The sequence below is a fragment of the Monomorium pharaonis genome, chromosome 7 (assembly GCF_013373865.1).
Source record: "Monomorium pharaonis isolate MP-MQ-018 chromosome 7, ASM1337386v2, whole genome shotgun sequence".
In the NCBI taxonomy this organism is placed as follows: Eukaryota; Metazoa; Arthropoda; class Insecta; order Hymenoptera; family Formicidae; genus Monomorium; species Monomorium pharaonis.
Genome location: NC_050473.1, coordinates 12,425,833 through 12,446,539, shown reverse-complemented (window position 1 = coordinate 12,446,539; position 20,707 = coordinate 12,425,833). Strand labels below are relative to the sequence as shown.

Here is a 20,707-nt window from a genome sequence, read left to right as displayed (position 1 = left end):
GCGCGTCGCGCGCGACACGCCGCGGACGCGCCTCGTCAATTCCGCCACCTGCCGCCACTGACCTGATTGGCCAGCTATCTGCTATCTCCCTTAATTACCGAGACGAGAAAAATGATTCTTTTAATATTCTGTCTAATTTCAATCATCCCAACTAAACGATATGAATATTCTCTAGGGTAAAACGATGCACAACATCCTCTTTCATTGTATATAATTTTATTAATAAAAATCTTCAGATTCACATATCATTGGTATAAAACATTCACATGATCAAAAGAAAAAATGTATAATATATGTATAGAGAAGGAATATAAAAGCAGCCTAATATATTCCTTCGCGCTAGAACGCAGCTATTTTTATATTCTACAATCGCAACAAGTATTTTTGTACAGTTGTATAACGAAATTAGCAGCAACTCTTAACTAAGTGATTTATCGTTAGATATCTGCCAGATGCGTCGCACACTTTAATGTACAAAAAAAAACAATGGAATCGATCTGACTACGTCAACATTGTATAGCACTCATAATTAGAGCCCAACTAGGCGACTCCTTTCGTGTCTTTCGTGTCTTTCGTGTCTCTCGTCGACGACCCCACATCTTTTAGGTCCGTCATATCCTCGTGCTCATTGTCGGTCCTTCGAGGCCTAATCGCATATATCAGACGATAATAATTCGCACAGATCCAGTGATAATAATCGGTATAATCACAATGTCGCCAAACGTGACGCGAACGTATGGCACTCTTATCCTAGTTAGCTTCTCTTTCTGTACGTGTATATGTCATGAATCTGTTATAATAAAAAGTAGCTCGGTCTCTTCGGCGAAAGCAGTTTCGTTTGAGCGAAATTGACTGACGATCCGATAACGATTCAGAAATTTTTCCCTTTCTATTCCATTTTCTATTAGTGGGATTAACACGTATCGGAATCTTGCCGCCACTTTTGTACCGCCTCTCGACGTGCATCGGGCACGAGTGATGATCGCATACCGCCCAAGACATTGCTGGTCGCCTCGGTAGCCAGAATAATTGGCTTCACAACCGTCGGTGGAATTTGGCGCAGTACACCGCCGACCGCCCCGACGGTACCTTTGTGCTCGTGTTCCTCACTAGCCACGCGAACCAATTGAGTCGCGGTCTCGCCTAAACCCTGAATAATTAATATCATAGATGTAATATTAAAGATTAGAAATTTTTTTGAAAACTATCTTGAAAAATAATAGGTGGAAACGAGTAAGCGAGCATTATGTGAACATCCTTAAGAATGTTTTAACGCTACAGTATACCAGTTAAAAGTTATTGAAATTTAAAAACTGTTGTCTTTTTAGATCTAATCTTTTCTTTCCTAATCAATAATAACAAATTTTGGTAGTCGTAAGTATTCAAATTTGACCTCTAAAATTGCACAAATAAAAACAATAAAAAATTTTTCTTATAATGGCTTATGCAACAAAAATGACTATGTTTTGCTGCAGTTCTAATAATAAATAATTTTTGAACAAGTAAGTAGATTCGAAATAACTTTTGCACGATTAGTTATTAATTTAAGTAAAGAATTTGATTTAATTTGTAATGTTACTTCCTCATCAAATTGCTGCAAAATCCGATCACAGAGTCAAAAATAAATAAAAAATTAAATAAATCTTTTAAATCAAAGAAAGAATTGTACTGAAATTTTATCCTGATACTCATAGTAAAACAATCTATGAAATTTTCACATTTTTTGATAATACTTTGTGACATGACATGTATGCGACATGGTATATATTAGTTATTTTACCTCTTTGACTAATGTGTAGGCGTTAGCCACTCCTTCTCGAATATCCAATGGCTGACTGTATCTCTTTCGACGACCCTTCTGTCCTTTATTCTTGCACCTCACACTGGGACCGGGACTAACTATGTCGTACGCAGTCTCGGCCGTAGTCTGTAACGCCTGCACAATTCTGCAGGTCAATTCTAACGCAGCCATTGCGGTACATGTTGTAAAACTGTTCGCCCCACGTTGTAACCCACGAACAATTCTCCCGTCTCTCTGATATTGTTCGATTGGTAACCAAAATAGATCGCGTATCCCTTGAACTACAATAAACAAATATACATTATATCAAATATATATATTGATAAATATTTTTAATATTAAGTAAATAATTGTTTAAGTAAGGAAAGAAAACTGTCACTCAAAACTGGTATGCACAAGATATTTAGTTTAACGTATTCTTTAAAAAATCGCGTTTAATTTCCAAATAAAGATTCAAAATCAAGTCATGTATTTACATAGCTGTACTACGGAGTACATCGGACCCACGCCACCAAGTAAACTCGGAAGTTGATTCTTCTTAATATCCTGCAACCATTCCGAAACTAGATATGTAAAAAGTTTATCGTAACCCAACAATCCGTGCCTGTATGACAATCTCTTCAGTCTTAATTCGGAACAGTTGAGTTCCGCCAAACCCATTAGTAAACCTGCCAACGGTCCATGAGTGAAATCCATGCGTTTCCCATGGTAATCTAATCTAATGAGAACTTCTGGACCAAATATAACATTTCTAAAAACAATTTTAAATCATTAGTACTCTCAGTTACAATTCTTATTTAATAATATATTATAATAAAAATTTCGATCGCATACCTAAAGTATATCGGTTGACTATCGTCGTGGACTTGGTGGATAGTCTTTGTTTTAGTCTTGTTCTCCCTAAATGTCAGCTCGTCTTCCAAGAGTATCAATAGATTTTGATCAATGATATTTTGTGACATATTCATCATCGCGTCATTCGTCAACGCGTCATCATTCACGCTCATAATGGGCGGATGATGCGTGGGTGTTCCTTGTTTCGATACGGGGGTGGATTGCGAGCTATTAGGTGTGCTAGAGCTTTCTTGGCTTCGCTTCGATCCACCGCCTAGTTCGTTAAAAAATTGTATTAAGAACAGTAGGCTATCTTGGTCTATGTTCAGTCGCAGTGGCAGTAGACTAAGTTTCAAACAACATTCTTGGGCACTTAATCTGGGATCCGGCCTTACGTGAACTGCTTTCATAGTAAACATAATAGAGTGAGACTGCCTTGGTTTCGCTTCGCTGCTGTATTGATAAAGGAATTTGTTTATATGCGACGACGCCAGTCTATCCCTTACTTCAATCTCGTGCACCAGAAGCACCTGCCTGGACGCTTCTCGAGTGTTCTCCGGATAGACCTCGTGCTGAAAGCGAACCTTGCTCAATTGCAGTTCCATTAGTACATCATGCCGCCGACCCGAGCCACCTAGCGTGTGCCAATCGATCAACGATTCGTTGTTTCTCGTTGCACGAGGCGAGTTCGGCACACTACCAAAATGTACTTCATTCGGACTAGACTTGTTAAAGCCTACTGCACCTATGGCTGATCTACTTCTGTTAGACAAAGAAAAAAGAAAATGAGAAAATGTTGTCTTTATATAGACATTTGTTTTTTAATAAATCTTTTTGACTTTCATACCTTCCATGCATAATATTACTGCGAACGTTGTCATTTATGGTCACATGCTTTGCAGATTGTGGTTGGGAATTGTCGAAATCATTACCACCGTACATATGCCATATCAACGTCATTTCGCAGAGAGTGTATTTCAATACAGGTGCAGGATAATTTGCTGGAGTCTGTAATAGATCGGTTTTACCGACCGGCACAGAAAAGTGATTGTCCACTATCCTCAATGGTTCTTGGCACAGCGAACGAACCTCAGGTACTCCGTAGCGTGGTATTATTCCTGTACCAGCTTCTTCTCCCAAGATACAAAATTCATCATCGTCTTCATCGTCTTCCATCCTGCATGCGATCACTTTACCGCATTCCTGCGAACTCTTTCGTGTCTCTGCCTCTCGCGTAGCAGCACACGAATCGTCAGGAAAGAAGAACTCGACCCGATTTTCGCTCATTGGTATTTTTTCACTTTCGTTACCACTCTCAGTCGTCGTCCCCTTTACAGTCTCCTCCAACGCATCCTCCATCAGACTGTAGACTCGCTCAACCTGACTCCTGCTAAGAGTGTTAATACTCTCGACGCCCAGAAGATTTTCCTCGTATTTCGTGGGCATTGGTGGTACGGTCGAAATATTCTCGGTGCTGCTGTTGATCGTATTACTCGATTGTTGCAAATCGCCGTCATTAGCGATATAAGTCAGTAATTGCATGAGAGCGCGACCTGAATCCGAACACGTGCGTACATGCAACACGTTGTTGCTCGCCCGGAGATCGACTCGCGGCACTCCACCATACATCCTCTCGTTCAGACGTAGCGATAATTCAAACAGGCCAAAATTCATCACGCACACATAATGCCGTTTTAAATCTACCGACTTTTCGCGCAGCTTGTCCGATATGAAAAGCGCGACATCCTCCGCGATAAAACGCAAAGTTGACGTATTGGTCTGCGCTGTAATATTACTTGACACACTGAAATTACCGAGAGTCACAATAGATTTCAGCGGCAAATGAAGCGGTCTATAATCGATTGCGCAATCCCACAAATGCAAATGCAGTTCGGTCAAAACACCCGGTGGAGTATAACCGGCGACAGGATGATCTGCCACGTCCAGGCAATCTATCAATTCTGTGAACCACGAAGTAGCAGTAGAACACATTCGGTGCCTCAATGTAGCATCACTTATACCTATTGCAACTCGGAAAGTCTTTATACGATGTGTCTGATGGGCCGCTTGTATTTTCAATGCGACTGTCATCATATCTTTATCGCTAAGACTCGCTGTTATATTACTACCGGATTCGCTACGATATATCGTTCTCTCGCAATATCGTGGTCTAATGCTGTTAATACATCTCAACGGTGGAGTCAGCGATGGGCTCGTTGTTAGACCGCAATGATCCAATGATACGCTCTTCATCATAGCACAAGCATAGCTTAGATTAGTGTTTCCTTTGTACGCCGTAACGGAAAATATCGTAGCATCCTCTAATCGTATAATCAATTCTCCTTGTTGCCCGGGTATTACGTTGCGCATAGAATCGCGTACAGGAGTGTACATAGACAGGAGACCCTGATTGATGCTCAGAGTCATTGCCAACTTGCTCTGTGCTTTCTTCGACATTCGTGCCTCTTTGTGAGTCTTTTCGTTCGTTGTAGAATGCAATACACTTCCTTCATCCGAATCGGAGTCAGAATTATATTGAATTCCACTTTTGCACATGCTAAATCTGTAAAGAATATAAATTTAATAATGTCTTAAATTTTACAGAATGTTTTATTTAGAAATATTACTTAGGATAAGTAGACTCCTGTAAGAGAGTAGATGCTAGGTCGAGGCCAATATGATTTTCCATATGAGTGGTATATTTGGGTCTGGGCGCCGACGGCTCCCATAAGAATAGATCGGTGTTGAATCGATTATAGAGCTGTTCATAAATGCGTTTAGATGGTATCTGGACGGAAGCACAAGGTAAATTAATTTCTAGTTGTAATCTAGAACCGTGTATGCCTTCTTCGATAAATTCCAACATTTCTTGTCGATTGCCAGGTATAATTAGTTCCTCACCGTCACTATTAGAATTTTTAAAAATGTTTAATTATAAATCAATAAAAATTTATAAATAATTAATAAAGCAGATCACTGACCTTTGTTCATTCTTCTGACCATGTTCGTGAGACTTTGAGTGAAGTGTGTCGGATTCGCGCATAATTCGTCTAGAGGTGAATGGAGAAGGTGCATGCTTCGGTGTTTTCTCCAAGGTATCGTCCAAAATCCGTTTATCATTTTCTATTTCTTCTTCAGAACTATCTTCCAATGGAGCACCAAGACGTTCTGGATACACAGTGATCACCACTCTCGCCCAACCAAGATCATCACTGACTTGCTGATTCGACGTGGCGTCGTTCTTTTCATCGACTGTAGCTAGACCAATTTCAATTGGCGTATCACCCTCAGTTTCTACGTATAACAACGATAATCGCCGACATTGCAGTTCATGCCTAGCTAAGTAGTGAGATCGGCTGTCCATAGTGGAGTGAACTTGTGCGTTTGTCATATGCACTATCATATAGTCAGATCTCACAGATCTCTTCCACCATGGTGCACGACTCATATCGTGCAGTGGTCTTAAATCTGGCACAGGAAATCTATAAATAAGAAAGAAGAATACATGTATACAAAACGTATACATATATACATGTAAAATTGTTGCTTTGATATAGTACCTTAGTTTGATTGTACACGACGATGAAGAGATTTTGATATCTATTCTAGAATCTGGCAGTGTTGCACTGTCCACAGCTTGATCAAATAATGTCTGTTGATTCTAAAAAATATGTCATGGCCTTTAATATTCCATCAATTAAAGCAAAACTATAGAAGAATGCCACAAATATTTTTAAGAAAATGTCTGTACAGATCTATTAACTATACTTACAGCATCTCTAGCATTTATTATAGGATTACATATTGGCTGTGGATTAAGGATAGCAGATATTCTATCTACAATAGTAATATCTATTTCACCTTTGCATGGTTCCATTTGAATGCTGGAAAGTTACAGTATTAAAATGTTTATATAATGTACATTTATTATTGATTAATAAAACTGTTGATGTTATTAATCAATAAAACTAATTAATACTGATGCTTAATTTAAAGATAAATATTTACTCAAATTCTGTGCGTGGATGTGCAAATTTCGTCATGTGAGTATGTCGAACAGCTTTTTGTGTATATTTAAATCTCATTCTAAAATCGGTTTTATTGGAAAACCCGATATTAGTTACATTCTCTTTTGTAAACGCTAGTAGTTCCACGAATTCCACCGATGGTGTTTTATACAAGTTAGAATTGTTTGAATCAACCAAACATTCTATGATTTCCAAACTAGCTAAAGTTAAGCTTCCTGATATCACGGCGTATTGATTTGTAGTTTTTTCACTGCCCTCGACTACTAGTGGTGCGGCTAGTAATCTATAATCAATCGAAAGTTAACAGCCAAAAAATATTAGAATCAGTCTTATTAATGATATGATATGATAATATACCTAATATGACTAAGTTGACAAGCTTCTGTAAGTAATTTTGATGCTGTATCAAAATCTTTACTTCCATAGCCACCCACAGCAAATGTTCCTAATTGTCTGAAAAATTCTTTCGCCGCATTTTTCATCTGTCTTACACTACTAGAAGTTAGACCGAGTTGTTCCACGCATGACGTTAGTATGTCTTCGTGCAACAAAACTAGAGCGACGGAAGACACCCTTATGTGAAATTGAGTAGTTTCGGCGGATGTATCGTTGTCTATATTATGTCTGTGTCTATTATGTTTCGGCAGATTCGTTGCCGAACTTTTTGAACTAATGCTGCTGGATATACTACCCTCCATACTAAAATTATTGCTTGTGATTGAATCACACATCGACGAAGACGGTAATTTCATTGGTAAAAATTCGTCTTCGTTATCAGATTCATCCACAGATCCAGTAGACCATCCTTGAGCGTACCGTAGATCCTATAATATATACAATGTATGCATAATATCATTACATCATATGTATATTTAATTTAAAAAATGCATCAAAGTATTAAATCTCTATACTGTAGTTTTCAAATCTTGCATAGGATGTGTTTGATGGATAAGCTCGTGTTCTATACGATTAAAATCGCTGCTAGCCATAGGTTTTTCCGTGTATCTTCTTGGAACAACATTGCTGACGTCTTCTAAATCAGGAGATGCTAGGCCATGCGCTAATTCTAATAAAACATGAAGCTGCCTAGGACTCAGGAACAAAGTAAGCGATCCCAGAGTAATTTCCAGTTCTACCTGAAATATATATCATTTCTTCATTTAGAAAATATATAAATATCTAAAAAAACATTATTTTAAGCTAAATACATTTCCTAAAAAATTCTTGGAAAATTTAGAATAAATTATTAACTCATAAAAGTTTATCTTATAAATTTACATTCACTTTACCTTTGGTCCCGATATTCCTTCCCCTTGTTTCATTTTTAATCTCACTTCTTGTCTACCTGCTAGTTTAGCAAACATGATAGGGTTTGATTCGTTCGAGTTGTTAGCAGCATTTCCTTCTGGAGGAGTATGCAGAATGCTTTGCGTAGGAGACATTTGTGCGGAAATAAACAGACTGTCCGAGTTCTATTGCCATAGAAAAAAAAAAACAAATAGTAAGAAATATTTCCTTCTTTATCGCAATATCGACAAAGAGACTTTTATATTTACCTTAGAATCGGGAGTAGAGCACGTACTAGATAACATACTTCTAGAAAACGTTCTTGCACGTGAAGGAAATTCATCGATATGAAAAGTCACTCCCTCCATATAAAATCGCTTAGTGGAGAACGCTGAAACAATGTAACCTTTGGCAGATTCATCGAGATCTAGAGACGTATTACTAGGATCTAATCCAGCTTCATCAGAATATTCAAGATTCTGTATCCACACTTCAATCGCTACTCCCGTAGAAGAATTCAAAGGTACATGTTCCAAGCGTATCACAGTATCGATAAATCTCACTTTAACCCTAGACAAAACTAAAATACATAAATAATAAAAAATAAAGTCAGCTTTAGATTTAAAAAGATTATTTAATGTAAATCAAGTATCCTACTTGAATCTATAGTCTTTGCAAACTGTTCCACCGAATCTAAGGGCTGAGCGTTGCCTGCATTGGCTGCATCTTGTTGCAGACACTCCTTAGCAAGTTGCATACTGGATGTCATAGAACTCCACATAGATTCGAACATCGATGTTCCCGTTTCAATTCTTTGTCGCGGTTGTACCGTTAATCTGAGACCTTTAACTTCTACATAACTCGCTTGACTAAGTAACGCCGACCATGGTATACTAAGAGATATTTCCATTATAAAACCATCGACGAATTCCAGTGGAAGATGTTGTTGCTCCCCCATCTCATTAAGCGCCTGTCACAATAAACGTTTATTCATTTATAGACATATCAATTATAAGTATAAAATTAAGCCTTTGGAACACTATATGATTTTTCATGCCAGATTGCATACGAGGCGTCTACTACGTATCCTCATTGGCTTACAATTGGTGACATAATTATCCGAGCTAATCAGGATATGTATTAAGATGCCTCGTATGCGATCTAGCATGAAAAATCGTATCGTGTGCCAAAGACTTAAAAAAAACACTTTTTAAATAAATAAGTAACCAGTTATATTTAAAATGTAAATAAGAAAAATCAGTGTTTCCATTCCTAACAATTATTCAATTGCGTCAGGAAATATTGGAAGAAATAGAGTCTGTATAAATTAACACTTATTTAACATTCAAAATGCCGTAGTATTTACCAATGACTCGCACTATGCTACTGTTTCATTAATTTATGCACAAGTTGCACCAACTGCGTTTAATGATTTATTATAATTATCCCTATAAAAGTTATATATGTAATTTGTTACTTATCTGTAAGTAAAAAAATACAGTTCTGAGAGCAAAACATAAAAATGTAAAAATTTAGAATTAAAAAAATAGAATAAGACAGATAAATGTAACACCATTTTTGTTAAAAATATAATAAACCAATATAGAAATTGAATACGTTATATTGATGTGCTATTTATTAATTTTTTATTAGCATATAAATTCATCATATTAACGTATATATATTACACATGTGTACACATGCGTGCACATGCGCACGCGCGCGCGTGTACACACATACGCACACATCTAATTCTATTATTGCTACTTAGATTAACTATTATAGAAAAATTTATCTTTATTCTATCATGTTTTATATCTACTATATATATGATTATAGAATGTATTAAAAATTACAACTAGTCATCACATCATTAATCAAGGAATATTTTATGGAGCATTTAAATTGCGATCAGCTGTTGAAACTTACAAGAATACGAGATATTCGCAACGACGTAAATAAGTATATTACGCGTGACAAGAATGTGCGCGTTTACTTAGCAAGCGCAACGGTCTTATCTTTCCGTAGTATAGTTAAAGAAGGAAGTAAAATGAATCGTCCGTGAGACAAAGAAAAGCACGTTGCGTACCTGCACATCGAGGCTAACGTTGACAACCCGTCCTGTGCCATTGTACAAATCAACGGTCAGTTGATCTAACGTGAGCTCCTCGAGAAATTGGCCGAGGTAACGTTGAAGCAAATACCTGCAGGCTCTCTTCTTGATGTCCGCCGACCAACCGAGAGGCAACCAAGACATTTTGCTCATCGCCCTGCGAAGCTCGTCTGCGCGTTACGCGATCTATCCCGAGAACTCCGGCGTGTCGCGTCTGTAACAAGGTATCATCTCGTCACGCCAGGTACGTTGTCGCGAAGCATATCTCAACATCGATCGAACGTGTTCAGCAGCGTGGCGAACGATTTAGACGTGTCTCAAAACGCATCTCCCTAAACACGCACCGCCCGCGTCCATGACGCTCGGCACAATACGCGATGATACGCGACCCGTCTGCTCCAATAGTCCAGTCTGCCCGTCGTAGCTGTGCTGTAGCGCCGTAGCCACCCTAGTCCCCACCGTCGTGGCTCGTCATGGCCTCTCGATGATTGTGGATCGCGCCACTCTCCGGCCAATGATGTTTTTGTCTCACACCAGGGACTCGATTCTTGAATTCATTCGCAAGAGAAACGTATTCGCAAATTCTGTTTTTACAGAAAAGTTGGAAATTTATTGGCTATTGTATGGCTATTAACCAATAAACTTACAACTTTCTGTTAGAGCGAGTATTTGCGTATACATTTCTCTTGCGAATGACTTTAAGAATCGGGCCCCAGTAGGCCTATTCTGTAACTCGTTAAGACGGTTAACGACGGGTTTCGGTTCGTTAAGTTACCGAAGCGACGCGGTAGCGAGAAATGATATTCTGTAAGTCGTGGTAACGAATTTTGTCGGTATCGCAGTCGGTAAGTTAACGAAATTAGTCGATAGCGGCGATTACCGAAGCGAGGGGTTCGGGACCCCTCGTTAACGTGTAACGAGGCTCGATAGCGTGCGTAACCATCAAACTGTGCGTACTTTTCTCATATTCGTTGGAGATTAGAGGTTAGGTTGAGCACGTTTAGTTTTCGTCTTCGGACTGCTCCGGACGAAACTAACCTTGAAAAACCCCCGTATTTTTCTTATGGTGGTTTGTGTTTTGGAGAAAATTTAAAAAAAAAAAGAAAAGCAAGGGTAAGTAAATTTGAATCAATTTAACCTTATTCATATGTCTCTTGAATTATTAACAGTAAAATATGAAGGTTGTTTGTCCAGCACGTTACAATCTTTGTAACACCATTTCGTTAAGTATTACCATGCTCTAACAATATATATTTCAAGGAACATAATAATGGCTGTCGGATTTCTCGCTTGGGAACTTATGATTCTACGAGAAAGAGTACGACAGATGGAAAGGCGCGTAGAGCGGAGAGTATTGCGAGACGCACAGAATCCATTTGATCTCCCTCGTAACGAGTTTATGAACATTTTTCGCATTAGTCCAGATCTTGCATTGGAAATAACAAATTTGATAAGGCCTGATTTGATTCGCCAACGTTCTACTGGTATATCTCCGGAAATACAGGTAATTCTCTTCTTGTGTGACAATGTTTTTTTATTAACATGTACTAACTGAAAACTGAAACTATTTTTGTGTGTTATACTATATTATTTTGTAGACGTTGATAGCAGTTCAGTTTTATGCGCATGGCAGTTATCAAAGGCCAACGGGAGATCAATTCAACTTTAACGTAAGTCAGCCAACAGTTAGTCGATGTCTCCACGCAGTGACAGCTTCGATTAATCAGCGACTCTTACGTCGATGGGTACAATTTCCGATGACTCGGGAAGAACGCCAGGCGGCGCGTGCCAAATTCGCAAATGCACCACAACCATTTGAGGGAACAATTGGAGCAATTGATTGTACCTTTGTTAACATTTTGGGGCCATCTGAACACGAAGAAGCATTTGTAAATCATCATGGGAATCACTCGTTGAATGTGCAAGCCGTGAGTAACTTGACATGTGTATGTATTACTGTGGGACACTTTTATTCTGTCTGTAACATAATTATGTATGTACTTTCAGATAGTTGATACAGATATGAAAATATTGAATATCAATGCAAGGTGGCCAGGAGCAAGAAACGATGCATACATTTGGAGCACTTCTCCAATCCGTCGAGCTATGCAATTTCATTACGACAGAGGCGAGCGTCGAACTTGGTTAATTGGTAAATAGCTGTGATAAAAAAATAGGATAAGTTTGTTTAAACATTAGTTAAATGACTTATATTAATTAAAATATCTCTTCTCAATATATTACTATATTTTAGTAGCAATACTGAATAATAAAATTATAATCTAAAGTTAAAATATTTTATAGGTATATTATATATGAAAAACTAATTATTATATAATAATAAATATATTAATTATGTATATAAATGAATAATGTATACAGTAAATGGTATACAGTTAATTTTATTGTGTATCTCTTATAATTTATTTTACAATTTTTATACAAAAATTGTGTACTTTGTTTTGTACTGAAAATTCTTTGAAGAATTGCTCGTTTCACTAATGTTCGTCTTCACTAATGTGAAGAAATAGAAATTAGATTTATAAATATTAATGAATAAATAAAAATATTTTATTTTATAAGGAATTTACGCAGTTTGTTGCAAATATAGACAAACATCTTTTTAGACAAGAGTTTAAGATATATTTTTATATCTTAAATGTACATTTTTTACAGGTGATGCTGGATATCCGTTGGAACCGTGGCTCATGACGCCCTTGCCACATTACCCTGAAGGAACTCGGCAATTCGAATACACGAGGGACTTGTGTAAAGCAAGAAATGTAGTGGAGCGATTTTTCGGTTGTTTCAAGGGTATGTGGAGATGTTTATCGTATCAACGCGTATTGATGTACGATCCGACGTTTGCTGGACATATCGTGAATGCCTGTGCTGTATTGCATAATATGCGACTTTATCATCGCCTTCCTGCAGCCGACTACTACGATGCCGTTGATGATGGTGTCAATAATAATAATGTACAAATACGAGACAATGATCAAGGTGATGAAAATATTAGACAAGGCCCTCGTGCCCTAGCGCAGCGCATTCAGAGTCAATTAATGCGCGAACGATATGAACACCTTCCCGACGGTAATGCGAATGCCAACTAAATGTATGAAATAACAAATCAAATACAAGTGATGTTAATTTTTGATCATTTTATTTAGCTGATAATATTATCACATAATTGTACATATATTTTATTGTCTAAATCATATAAACTTTTGTAACTTTTAATAAACATTATAGTATTAAACATTATAGTATTAAACTTTTGTAACTTTTAATAAACATTGTATTATATTAATAAAATAGTAATACTGACAATACTATGACTATGTGCTATCTATCATCTACGACTATTAATCTACTATTTATCATGACTTTCTTGAAAGCGAAGTTTCTAGAATTCTAGTGAGACTATCGAGCAAGACATTTCGTACGCGATCATATTCGACCATCCTTTCAAAAATGTCATTCCTCCTCTTATCGTTTTCTGCCATCATTAAAGCAGCATCTGCAAGCTTAGATGCTGCTTCCGCCTGCAATTGCGTACTTTGGGCTAAAACCTGTTTTACATTCAAATGCGATAATTAATTTAATGAAAATGCCTCAAATAAATATACATTTATAAAAAGGTGACAATAGCGAATAATTACAACTCACATTCATCGTATTAGCATTTTGCGCCTCGATCGCCTGAAATACTTCTCTGGCTTCTGAGAATTGAACGCCAATTCTCTCGGTACTAATTCCTTAAATAAATAATAAAGACGTACAGTAATATGTTGATTATAAAACAATTTGTTTATCCAAAGAACTTGTATTTACATGTCGTTAACTAGTCATTTAAAATAATGAATAAAAAAAATTTTATTAAACGTTTATTCAATATTTTATATTAATTAATCATTATAATTAATAATCCTATAAATGTTTATTTAATAATGTGACATAAATAAATGTATATTTATGTCACATTAACCGAACACATTTACTTTATATTAATTAATCATTTGAAATAAAGATAAAGAAAAATATATTTAATATTTACTCAATATTAATTTAATATTTATTTTACATTAATAGTTATTTTATTATTATTATTAATCATTGATCTTACTATAATTAATAATAGAACGGCAATAATAAGACGGCAATCACATGAGTAGAAAAGCTATTTCGCACAAGATACACACCGTATTTTTCGCAACTAATGCACGGATAAAAATTGCGATTTAGCAAGTCCAAATGTCGCAAAAAATCGCGTTTTCATACATGTGTTGTAAAAACAATTTTATTTTTATTTTACGTCAATTGTTTCCTGATTGAGTTATACTCACTTTTTCTTCTTGCAATTTTTTTTATAGGAGTAGGAACAGGTGGTGTATTTTCTATTTCCTCCGGTGCATTATTGTAGACATCGTCATTACCTCCTACAAAAAAGTTAAAGTTTCTCTGTACAACATGGTATATACAAATTTCAAGCTTCTTCGTTACTTTGCTTTTCTGACTTTTTACATTTCCAGATATCGCCGTGTTTCTAGTTGGTTATTTTGTTGCTTCAATAGGAGAAGTTAGTTAGAAACTCAGCGATAACTTGTAATTTGAAAAAGTAAATCTAAATATGAATTATAACACTATTTAACCTCACATGGACGTTATTTTATCATGAAATAATTACCGGCATCATAAACCAATTCTTCAGAAGTCGTGGGATTGTCTTCGTTGAAAATTATTGCATTTTCATTTTCGGCACGACACGAGATGACAATAGGTGCCCTATCAAGAATCTCTGAGTTTCCTGCTGCCAGTACCTCATTAGCAAACTCCTGCAAATTCATACAAAAATTATTATTAGGTACCAAAAATCATTGCAAATTACTGCAGACCGATATAGGCATTCCTTCGACGTTTGGTAATTTTAATTATTGTTTGCTGCATCACCTGTTCTTCAGGAAAGCTATCGATGGAATTATTAACTCCCTCAACAAAATCGTAGCCAATAATCCCCAGAATTTTTTTGTCCATCTCCGTGAGATGATTTTCAACTGGCCTATTGCCTGTTTGTGCACGAGCGGCGCGAAGTTTCGAGATCTTTTCTGAAACTTTCGTTTTGCTGTCCCTCCATGTCTGCAATAAACACATACATATTTGACAACTCTCATTTTGCAGAATTACATGTTCAATTATTTGTAAATATATACTTACAGTTTTCCAAGAAGCAACATCTTTCTCCTTGCCACTTTTGGACATTGCATTTAGTTGGCTGGCCAGTTCCTCCCAACTTCCTTGAAGATCAGCTTGCCCTTGCAACGATATAAATTTGCCGGTTGCAACATGAGGATTAATAACAAAATAATCCACCATTGCCTCCAATTGTTCTTTTGTTGCTCGCCCTTGTCTCGCTTTTTTTGCTGATGGTTGTGACCTTTCACAAAAATGTAATCTTAAACACGTATTTCGATCTATTCAGCTTCTACTTTACAAGCATCCAATTTTAGAATTTATTTATTTATTGCAAATAAAACTCAATTTACTATTGACTGTTATACTTACATTTTCTCGTAAACCTAAGAACAAGTTTAAGAAAAACTTCGTGTAATTGCACAGTTTCCACTTTACAAGAATATTTTTTTTTTTTTTTTGGAGGTTTAATGTGTTTAATCTTATGCAGATATATGACACGTATAGCTCTTATCTTTGCAAGGTTGATACCCTGCCTCCCTCTTATTTCTTCTATTATTCTTCTTGTTTTCTTAATAACTTCATAGACACTCTATCTTCTCTAATTCTTCGTTTTGGATTCTTCCGTTATTTTCCTTTTCGTTCGTATTCTAGTCCTTTGTCATAGACCCTGCTTTACAAAAATATACACCGAAATAAGGTTATGGTTAAGAGTGCCATGTGTGTATTTTCCCAGACACAGTGGAATACGCGACGTTTCATTGGTCAACAAGCAAAATTTTCATGATGTTTTTAAGAACGCATTGACGTCGCTATCGACATCGTTAACAATGTCATGTAACGACTAGCCTCGCTTCCTTCAGTTACAGAATACCAATTTCACTAGGCCGTCGCTAGCGCAAGCGACGAATTTCGATAACGGTAACTTAACGATAGTTGTCGCTATCTTTTTAACGAGTTACAGAATAGGCCTACAGGGGTGCTATTCTGTAACCACTTACCGATAACAACTATCGATGTCGTTAAGGCCGGTATTCATAGTCGGATCTTATATTTAAGATCATCTTAAGTATTGTCTTAAGATGCCATCAACCAATCACAGAGCTATATTAGTATCTTAAGACATTGCTTGAGACGATCTTGAAATAAGATTCGACTATGAATACCGACCTAACTATCGTTGCGCATATTTTTTTATATATCAAAATACGTGCGCAAAGATACTTAGGCCAGTATTCATAGTCAAATCTTATTTCAAGATCGTCTCAAGCAATGTCTTAAGATACTAATATAGCTCTGTGATTGGTTGATGGCATCTTAAGACAATACTTAAGATGATCTTAAGGGTACGTTCGGGGAGACGCTATTAGCGCTATCAGCATCAGTTTATCCTTGTTCTACTTTTAATAAATAATAAAGATGGACTGATGCTGGTAGCGCTAATAGCGTCTCCCCGAACGCACCCTAAATATAAGATCCGACTATGAATACCGGCCTTAACGACATCGATAGTTGTCGGTAAGTGGTTACGGAATAGCACTCCAGACGTCGCCATCGCGCATCATGTCCCTATAATAAAAGTAAAAATCTAGTAGGGACACCAGGGCCCCAATTCTGTACCGCATCGTACCGCATGGTACCGCATACCCCGATAACTATCGGTGTCGTTGCGCAGGTTTTTTGCCATATAAAATATCTGCGCAACGACACCGATACTTATCGGTAGGCGGTACAGAATTGAGCCTCTGAAATATATGTAGAGGTTGATAAGTCAGTCTACTACTATGACCATCAGCGAGATGCACCTCTCCGCCGGCGGTGTACGTGCGGTGTACTTTTTTGAAACTGTAATTTTAAGCTGTACCTTTTAGCTGCACTACTGCACTGGTGCAACAAGTTAAAGTGAGACAAATATATCTTTTCTCATTCTAATTAACTTAATTTGCACCAGTGCACCAGTATATTATACAGCTAAAAAAACAGGCCAATATCTGCATTCGATCATTTTTACATTGTTGATAAATCGGCGACTCGGAAAATTTTGTGCTAAAATCACTCCATCTTCCCATCATATGATTTAGGTTATACCGTGACAGCAGTAGAGATTCTACGAGCACGTTATGGATTATTTTGACAAGTGCGAATACACTTTTAACGCCGTCGCCGATACAAGAAATTTATCAATGAGGAAAACTAAGGAAAACCAAGGATTTATGGATTTTAACTTTCATCATAATCGCGTATGATTTCATTGGTACATTGAACCGTAAAATATTCTCGTTCAATTATTACGTACATACAGTCTTTGGAATATGGCATTATCGAATATTTTGCTGCTGAGCCAAATAGCGGGTTACGTTGTGGCCTTTATTTTATCGCTCTGCATCATTGTGCCAATGAGCCTTCATCAGGATGAGTTTAGGTAAAATAGTATTTGATATCATCAGAATTATAAATTTCTTTGTTGTTCTTCAAGATCAAAGAATCTTACGGTTTCTTTTTTTTTTTAGGGGACACTGTCTTTTGTTTTCAACTGGAGTTTGGCAAGAGTCTGACGGCCAATTCGTGGTGAGCTGGGCGTCACGGGCATATTGCAATTACACAATATTCATTGGTCTGATACTTCTTGTGACATCAACAATACAAATTTACCGATTGTCCTTATTTATGTATCGTGGCGAGGACAGTTCATTTCTCTCTGCATTTGTGGATGTTGTAACTTCCATCATTCTCACCACTGTTACTTTAATTGCCGCGATTATTGTAACCTTAGGTTTCATGACGTGGTGTCAATGTATGACTAAGAGATTTCCGTCGTGCGAATTAGCAGCTGGAAATGATATCGACAAGGCTGATGATATCGATACGTCAGGTTTTTATATTGAACTTGGCGCTGCTCAATTTGGCATTTGGAGCAGCCTGTCTGTTTGGGTCGGTTTAGCAGTTTTTGCTGTTTTAAAACTGCTAAGATACCATCAGTTAGAGAATATGAAAGTTTCCATGTATAGAGAAAGGCAAAGACTAATAGAAGCTACCACGAGTAATCAGTCACAGGAACCAAGCTAAAAGTTGATAGCTTAATATTTTATTTCTCAGAGTGACCGTGATAATAATATATTTGTTAATTTATAAAGATAAATGGGAGATATAAATCTCAAAGAACATACAATTGTGTAAATAATAAAGTTACATATAAGATTCTTTGTTAACATTGAAGCGCACAGATATATTGATACAATGTGTACTATTCTGGTCAGAGTTAATCAGTTTCAAAAAAGAATAGCAGTTTTTATTGAAAGATTTGTGTAAAATTTAAGAAAAGTTTCGAAAACCTTGGTATGTATCATTGTTTATTTTTTTCTAGGTTTAAGAGCATGTAAGACTTGTATAAAGATCATGTTAACATTTAAATATATTTCCAAGTATAATGGATATATGTGTGTGTGTGTGTGTGTGTGTGTGTGTGTGTGTGTGTGTGTGTGTGTGTGTGTGTGTGTGTGTGTGTGTGTGTGTGTGTGTATAATAGGAATATAATAACCTAATGAAAGTTAACAATCACTTCTATTTTATTTTTCTGATATTCTATTGTATTAGATATGATATATCATACTTGTACATATACATACATATGTATGCATATAATTTATAATATGCCACCCACCAAGATATTAAGATTAATAATACAAGATGTAAGAGATACTTATCATATGATGCCTACATTTTGTTATTTAATGTCCTTCAAGTATGTCTATTGTAAAGCGCGCATATAATTTTGTATTTCAATTATTATATAAAATACATATATTAAAGTTATCCTGATGCAGCCTGATGTATTTTACTAAATCTAACCTGAAAAATTGCGTATATGTATCACATTGCAATGTGTCTCATATTTTGAATCATAAAAAAATGTAATATATGAGGCATCAAAGTAGAGAGCGCGTGGATCAAGATATCTATGTATTCATACTTTTTTGCATATTCCAAGTGTACTCCTACGACTGCCTGGTGGACACGTCCTCGTGGGACCATCAATTATGAAGAAAGGTGCAATATTTGCTTCTACACATTGCAATTGAAAGGTAGTTTCGTTCACTCCTATTACGCCCTCAGGCGCACACGGACCACCTTTTGTTCTAAGAGGATGGCACCCATCATTGAACGGTACTATGCCATCTTCCAAGCAAGGATTTTCCACGCAACGAGGAACGGCCTCGTCCTCAGGAAGAACGACATAATTCTTGGGTGGACAAGGACCTTGTCTGTAGGCTTCATAGCAGGAATCGTTCATCGGGAAGTACAAGAATCGAGGTCTACAATCGCACACCCACGCGTCCTTCGCACTGTCGCTCGGATAGGAAAGCATATCTTTCGGGCATCTACCCGGTATGTATACGGGTATACGCTCCGTTATTACCTGCAATCATCATTATACATGTAAGGAAAAATAGTTCTTTATAATCTTGTATTAATATTTGTACTACCGTGGAGTTGCCACCGCTGACGTGAGCCGTCTCCTCATCAGTTGGAAATGTTACGTCCTGACCCCATATCACGTAGTAATATGCAAAAAATATAAAACTGACGTACAAATATTTCATCTTCCCCTTTGGACAAAATCGATCTGCCGTAAAAATTGTATATGTTTATAAATGTAAGGTAGAGAAAAATGGAACAAGCTTTTTAACGTGCAACTTCGATATGAATACGAAGGTCAATTAAAGCCAGAACGCAAAGAACAAATCTTTATATGATTAATAAAGTGTAATAGATAAACTGTAACAAAACAAGTTAAAAATTAAACATTTCCATTCACTTCTGACCTTTTTCTATGACTAACTAAAAAAGAGAAAAATCAGCGAGATGTGTGCGCGCTTTGATGAAAACGCCCATTATAATTTGAATATAAATTATCTGAATAATTATTAGACATGATTATATGCTAACAGTTGCATTCTGGTTCTAATCGATAGTGATCAAAATGAATGTTTCCTTACAATTTCCCAGCAACACGTCCACTCGTAGTAAAAGAAAAAAAAAGAATAGAAATATCACACACGTGTTAATAATAAGCAAGAACCTTGCTTGTGAACCTGAGAAAGATGTTCTAAGATTCTCTTGAACGCATACACGCAATTACACTGCCAGTGTAACGGCGACTATGATGATTCAAGGCTAACCAGTGTCAAACAAAAGGAAATGAAAGAGTAAACTGAGCGGGGCGATAATCTTCACTAATACATTACTAAGTATGTACGTATACAAACATATGATCTACGAGAAAAATGCTTTATGTATGTATATATATATATATATGTGTGTGTGTGTGTGTGTGTGTGTGTGTGTGTGTATAAATCGAGTTGAGAAGAGGCAGAATCAATCGCAAATCTGGGAAAACATGGTTTAAAACTATAATTCGAAATAATTTAATCGCTTACCAATAAAATGGTAAAA

General features: G+C 36.6%; 5 protein-coding genes across 7 annotated transcripts; 2 read left to right on the top strand and 3 right to left on the bottom strand.

Moving 5' to 3' along the window:
• Positions 1-199: 199 nt before the first annotated feature.
• On the bottom strand, positions 200-10,690 carry LOC118644037 (autophagy-related protein 2 homolog B-like). 2 transcript variants are annotated; one of them, XM_036289641.1, is made up of 17 exons: positions 10,408-10,690; positions 10,040-10,277; positions 8,608-8,920; positions 8,220-8,530; positions 7,953-8,135; positions 7,575-7,799; positions 7,021-7,487; positions 6,644-6,946; positions 6,408-6,519; positions 6,196-6,296; positions 5,617-6,117; positions 5,263-5,541; positions 3,483-5,198; positions 2,636-3,397; positions 2,278-2,552; positions 1,781-2,082; positions 914-1,150 (listed from the first exon to the last, which is right to left on the bottom strand). In XM_036289641.1, the coding sequence occupies exons 2-17, from the start codon at positions 10,214-10,216 to the stop codon at positions 914-916; spliced, it is 6,264 nt and encodes a 2,087-aa protein (XP_036145534.1). In that variant the 5' UTR covers positions 10,217-10,277; positions 10,408-10,690. The 2 variants fall into 2 exon arrangements, with proteins under 2 accessions (XP_036145533.1, XP_036145534.1); XM_036289640.1 differs by lacking the exon at positions 10,408-10,690 and having other exon boundaries at positions 200-1,150; positions 10,040-10,216.
• A 46-nt stretch (positions 10,691-10,736) lies between these two features.
• On the top strand, positions 10,737-13,322 carry LOC118646542 (putative nuclease HARBI1). The gene is made up of 5 exons (XM_036289644.1): positions 10,737-11,176; positions 11,324-11,567; positions 11,662-11,991; positions 12,071-12,215; positions 12,740-13,322. The coding sequence occupies exons 2-5, from the start codon at positions 11,334-11,336 to the stop codon at positions 13,174-13,176; spliced, it is 1,146 nt and encodes a 381-aa protein (XP_036145537.1). The 5' UTR covers positions 10,737-11,176; positions 11,324-11,333; the 3' UTR covers positions 13,177-13,322.
• LOC118646544 lies at positions 13,214-16,245 on the bottom strand. Its single transcript, XM_036289645.1, has 7 exons — positions 15,626-16,245; positions 15,278-15,497; positions 15,014-15,199; positions 14,751-14,898; positions 14,410-14,502; positions 13,733-13,821; positions 13,214-13,635 (listed from the first exon to the last, which is right to left on the bottom strand). Coding segments are annotated over exons 1-7 (930 nt in total). The 5' UTR covers positions 15,628-16,245; the 3' UTR covers positions 13,214-13,443.
• Positions 16,246-17,370: 1,125 nt separating this feature from the next.
• On the top strand, positions 17,371-19,066 carry LOC118646728 (transmembrane protein 179-like). Its single transcript, XM_036290274.1, has 2 exons — positions 17,371-17,675; positions 17,764-19,066. The coding sequence occupies exons 1-2, from the start codon at positions 17,566-17,568 to the stop codon at positions 18,317-18,319; spliced, it is 666 nt and encodes a 221-aa protein (XP_036146167.1). The 5' UTR covers positions 17,371-17,565; the 3' UTR covers positions 18,320-19,066.
• On the bottom strand, positions 18,802-20,622 carry LOC118644035. Of its 2 annotated transcripts, none has more exons than XM_036290275.1 (4): positions 20,251-20,622; positions 19,738-19,877; positions 19,224-19,670; positions 18,802-19,102 (listed from the first exon to the last, which is right to left on the bottom strand). In XM_036290275.1, the coding sequence occupies exons 2-4, from the start codon at positions 19,852-19,854 to the stop codon at positions 19,064-19,066; spliced, it is 603 nt and encodes a 200-aa protein (XP_036146168.1). In that variant the 5' UTR covers positions 19,855-19,877; positions 20,251-20,622; the 3' UTR covers positions 18,802-19,063. The 2 variants fall into 2 exon arrangements, with proteins under 2 accessions (XP_036146168.1, XP_036146169.1); XM_036290276.1 differs by lacking the exon at positions 20,251-20,622 and adding an exon at positions 20,077-20,244.
• Between the last annotated feature and the right edge of the window lie 85 nt (positions 20,623-20,707).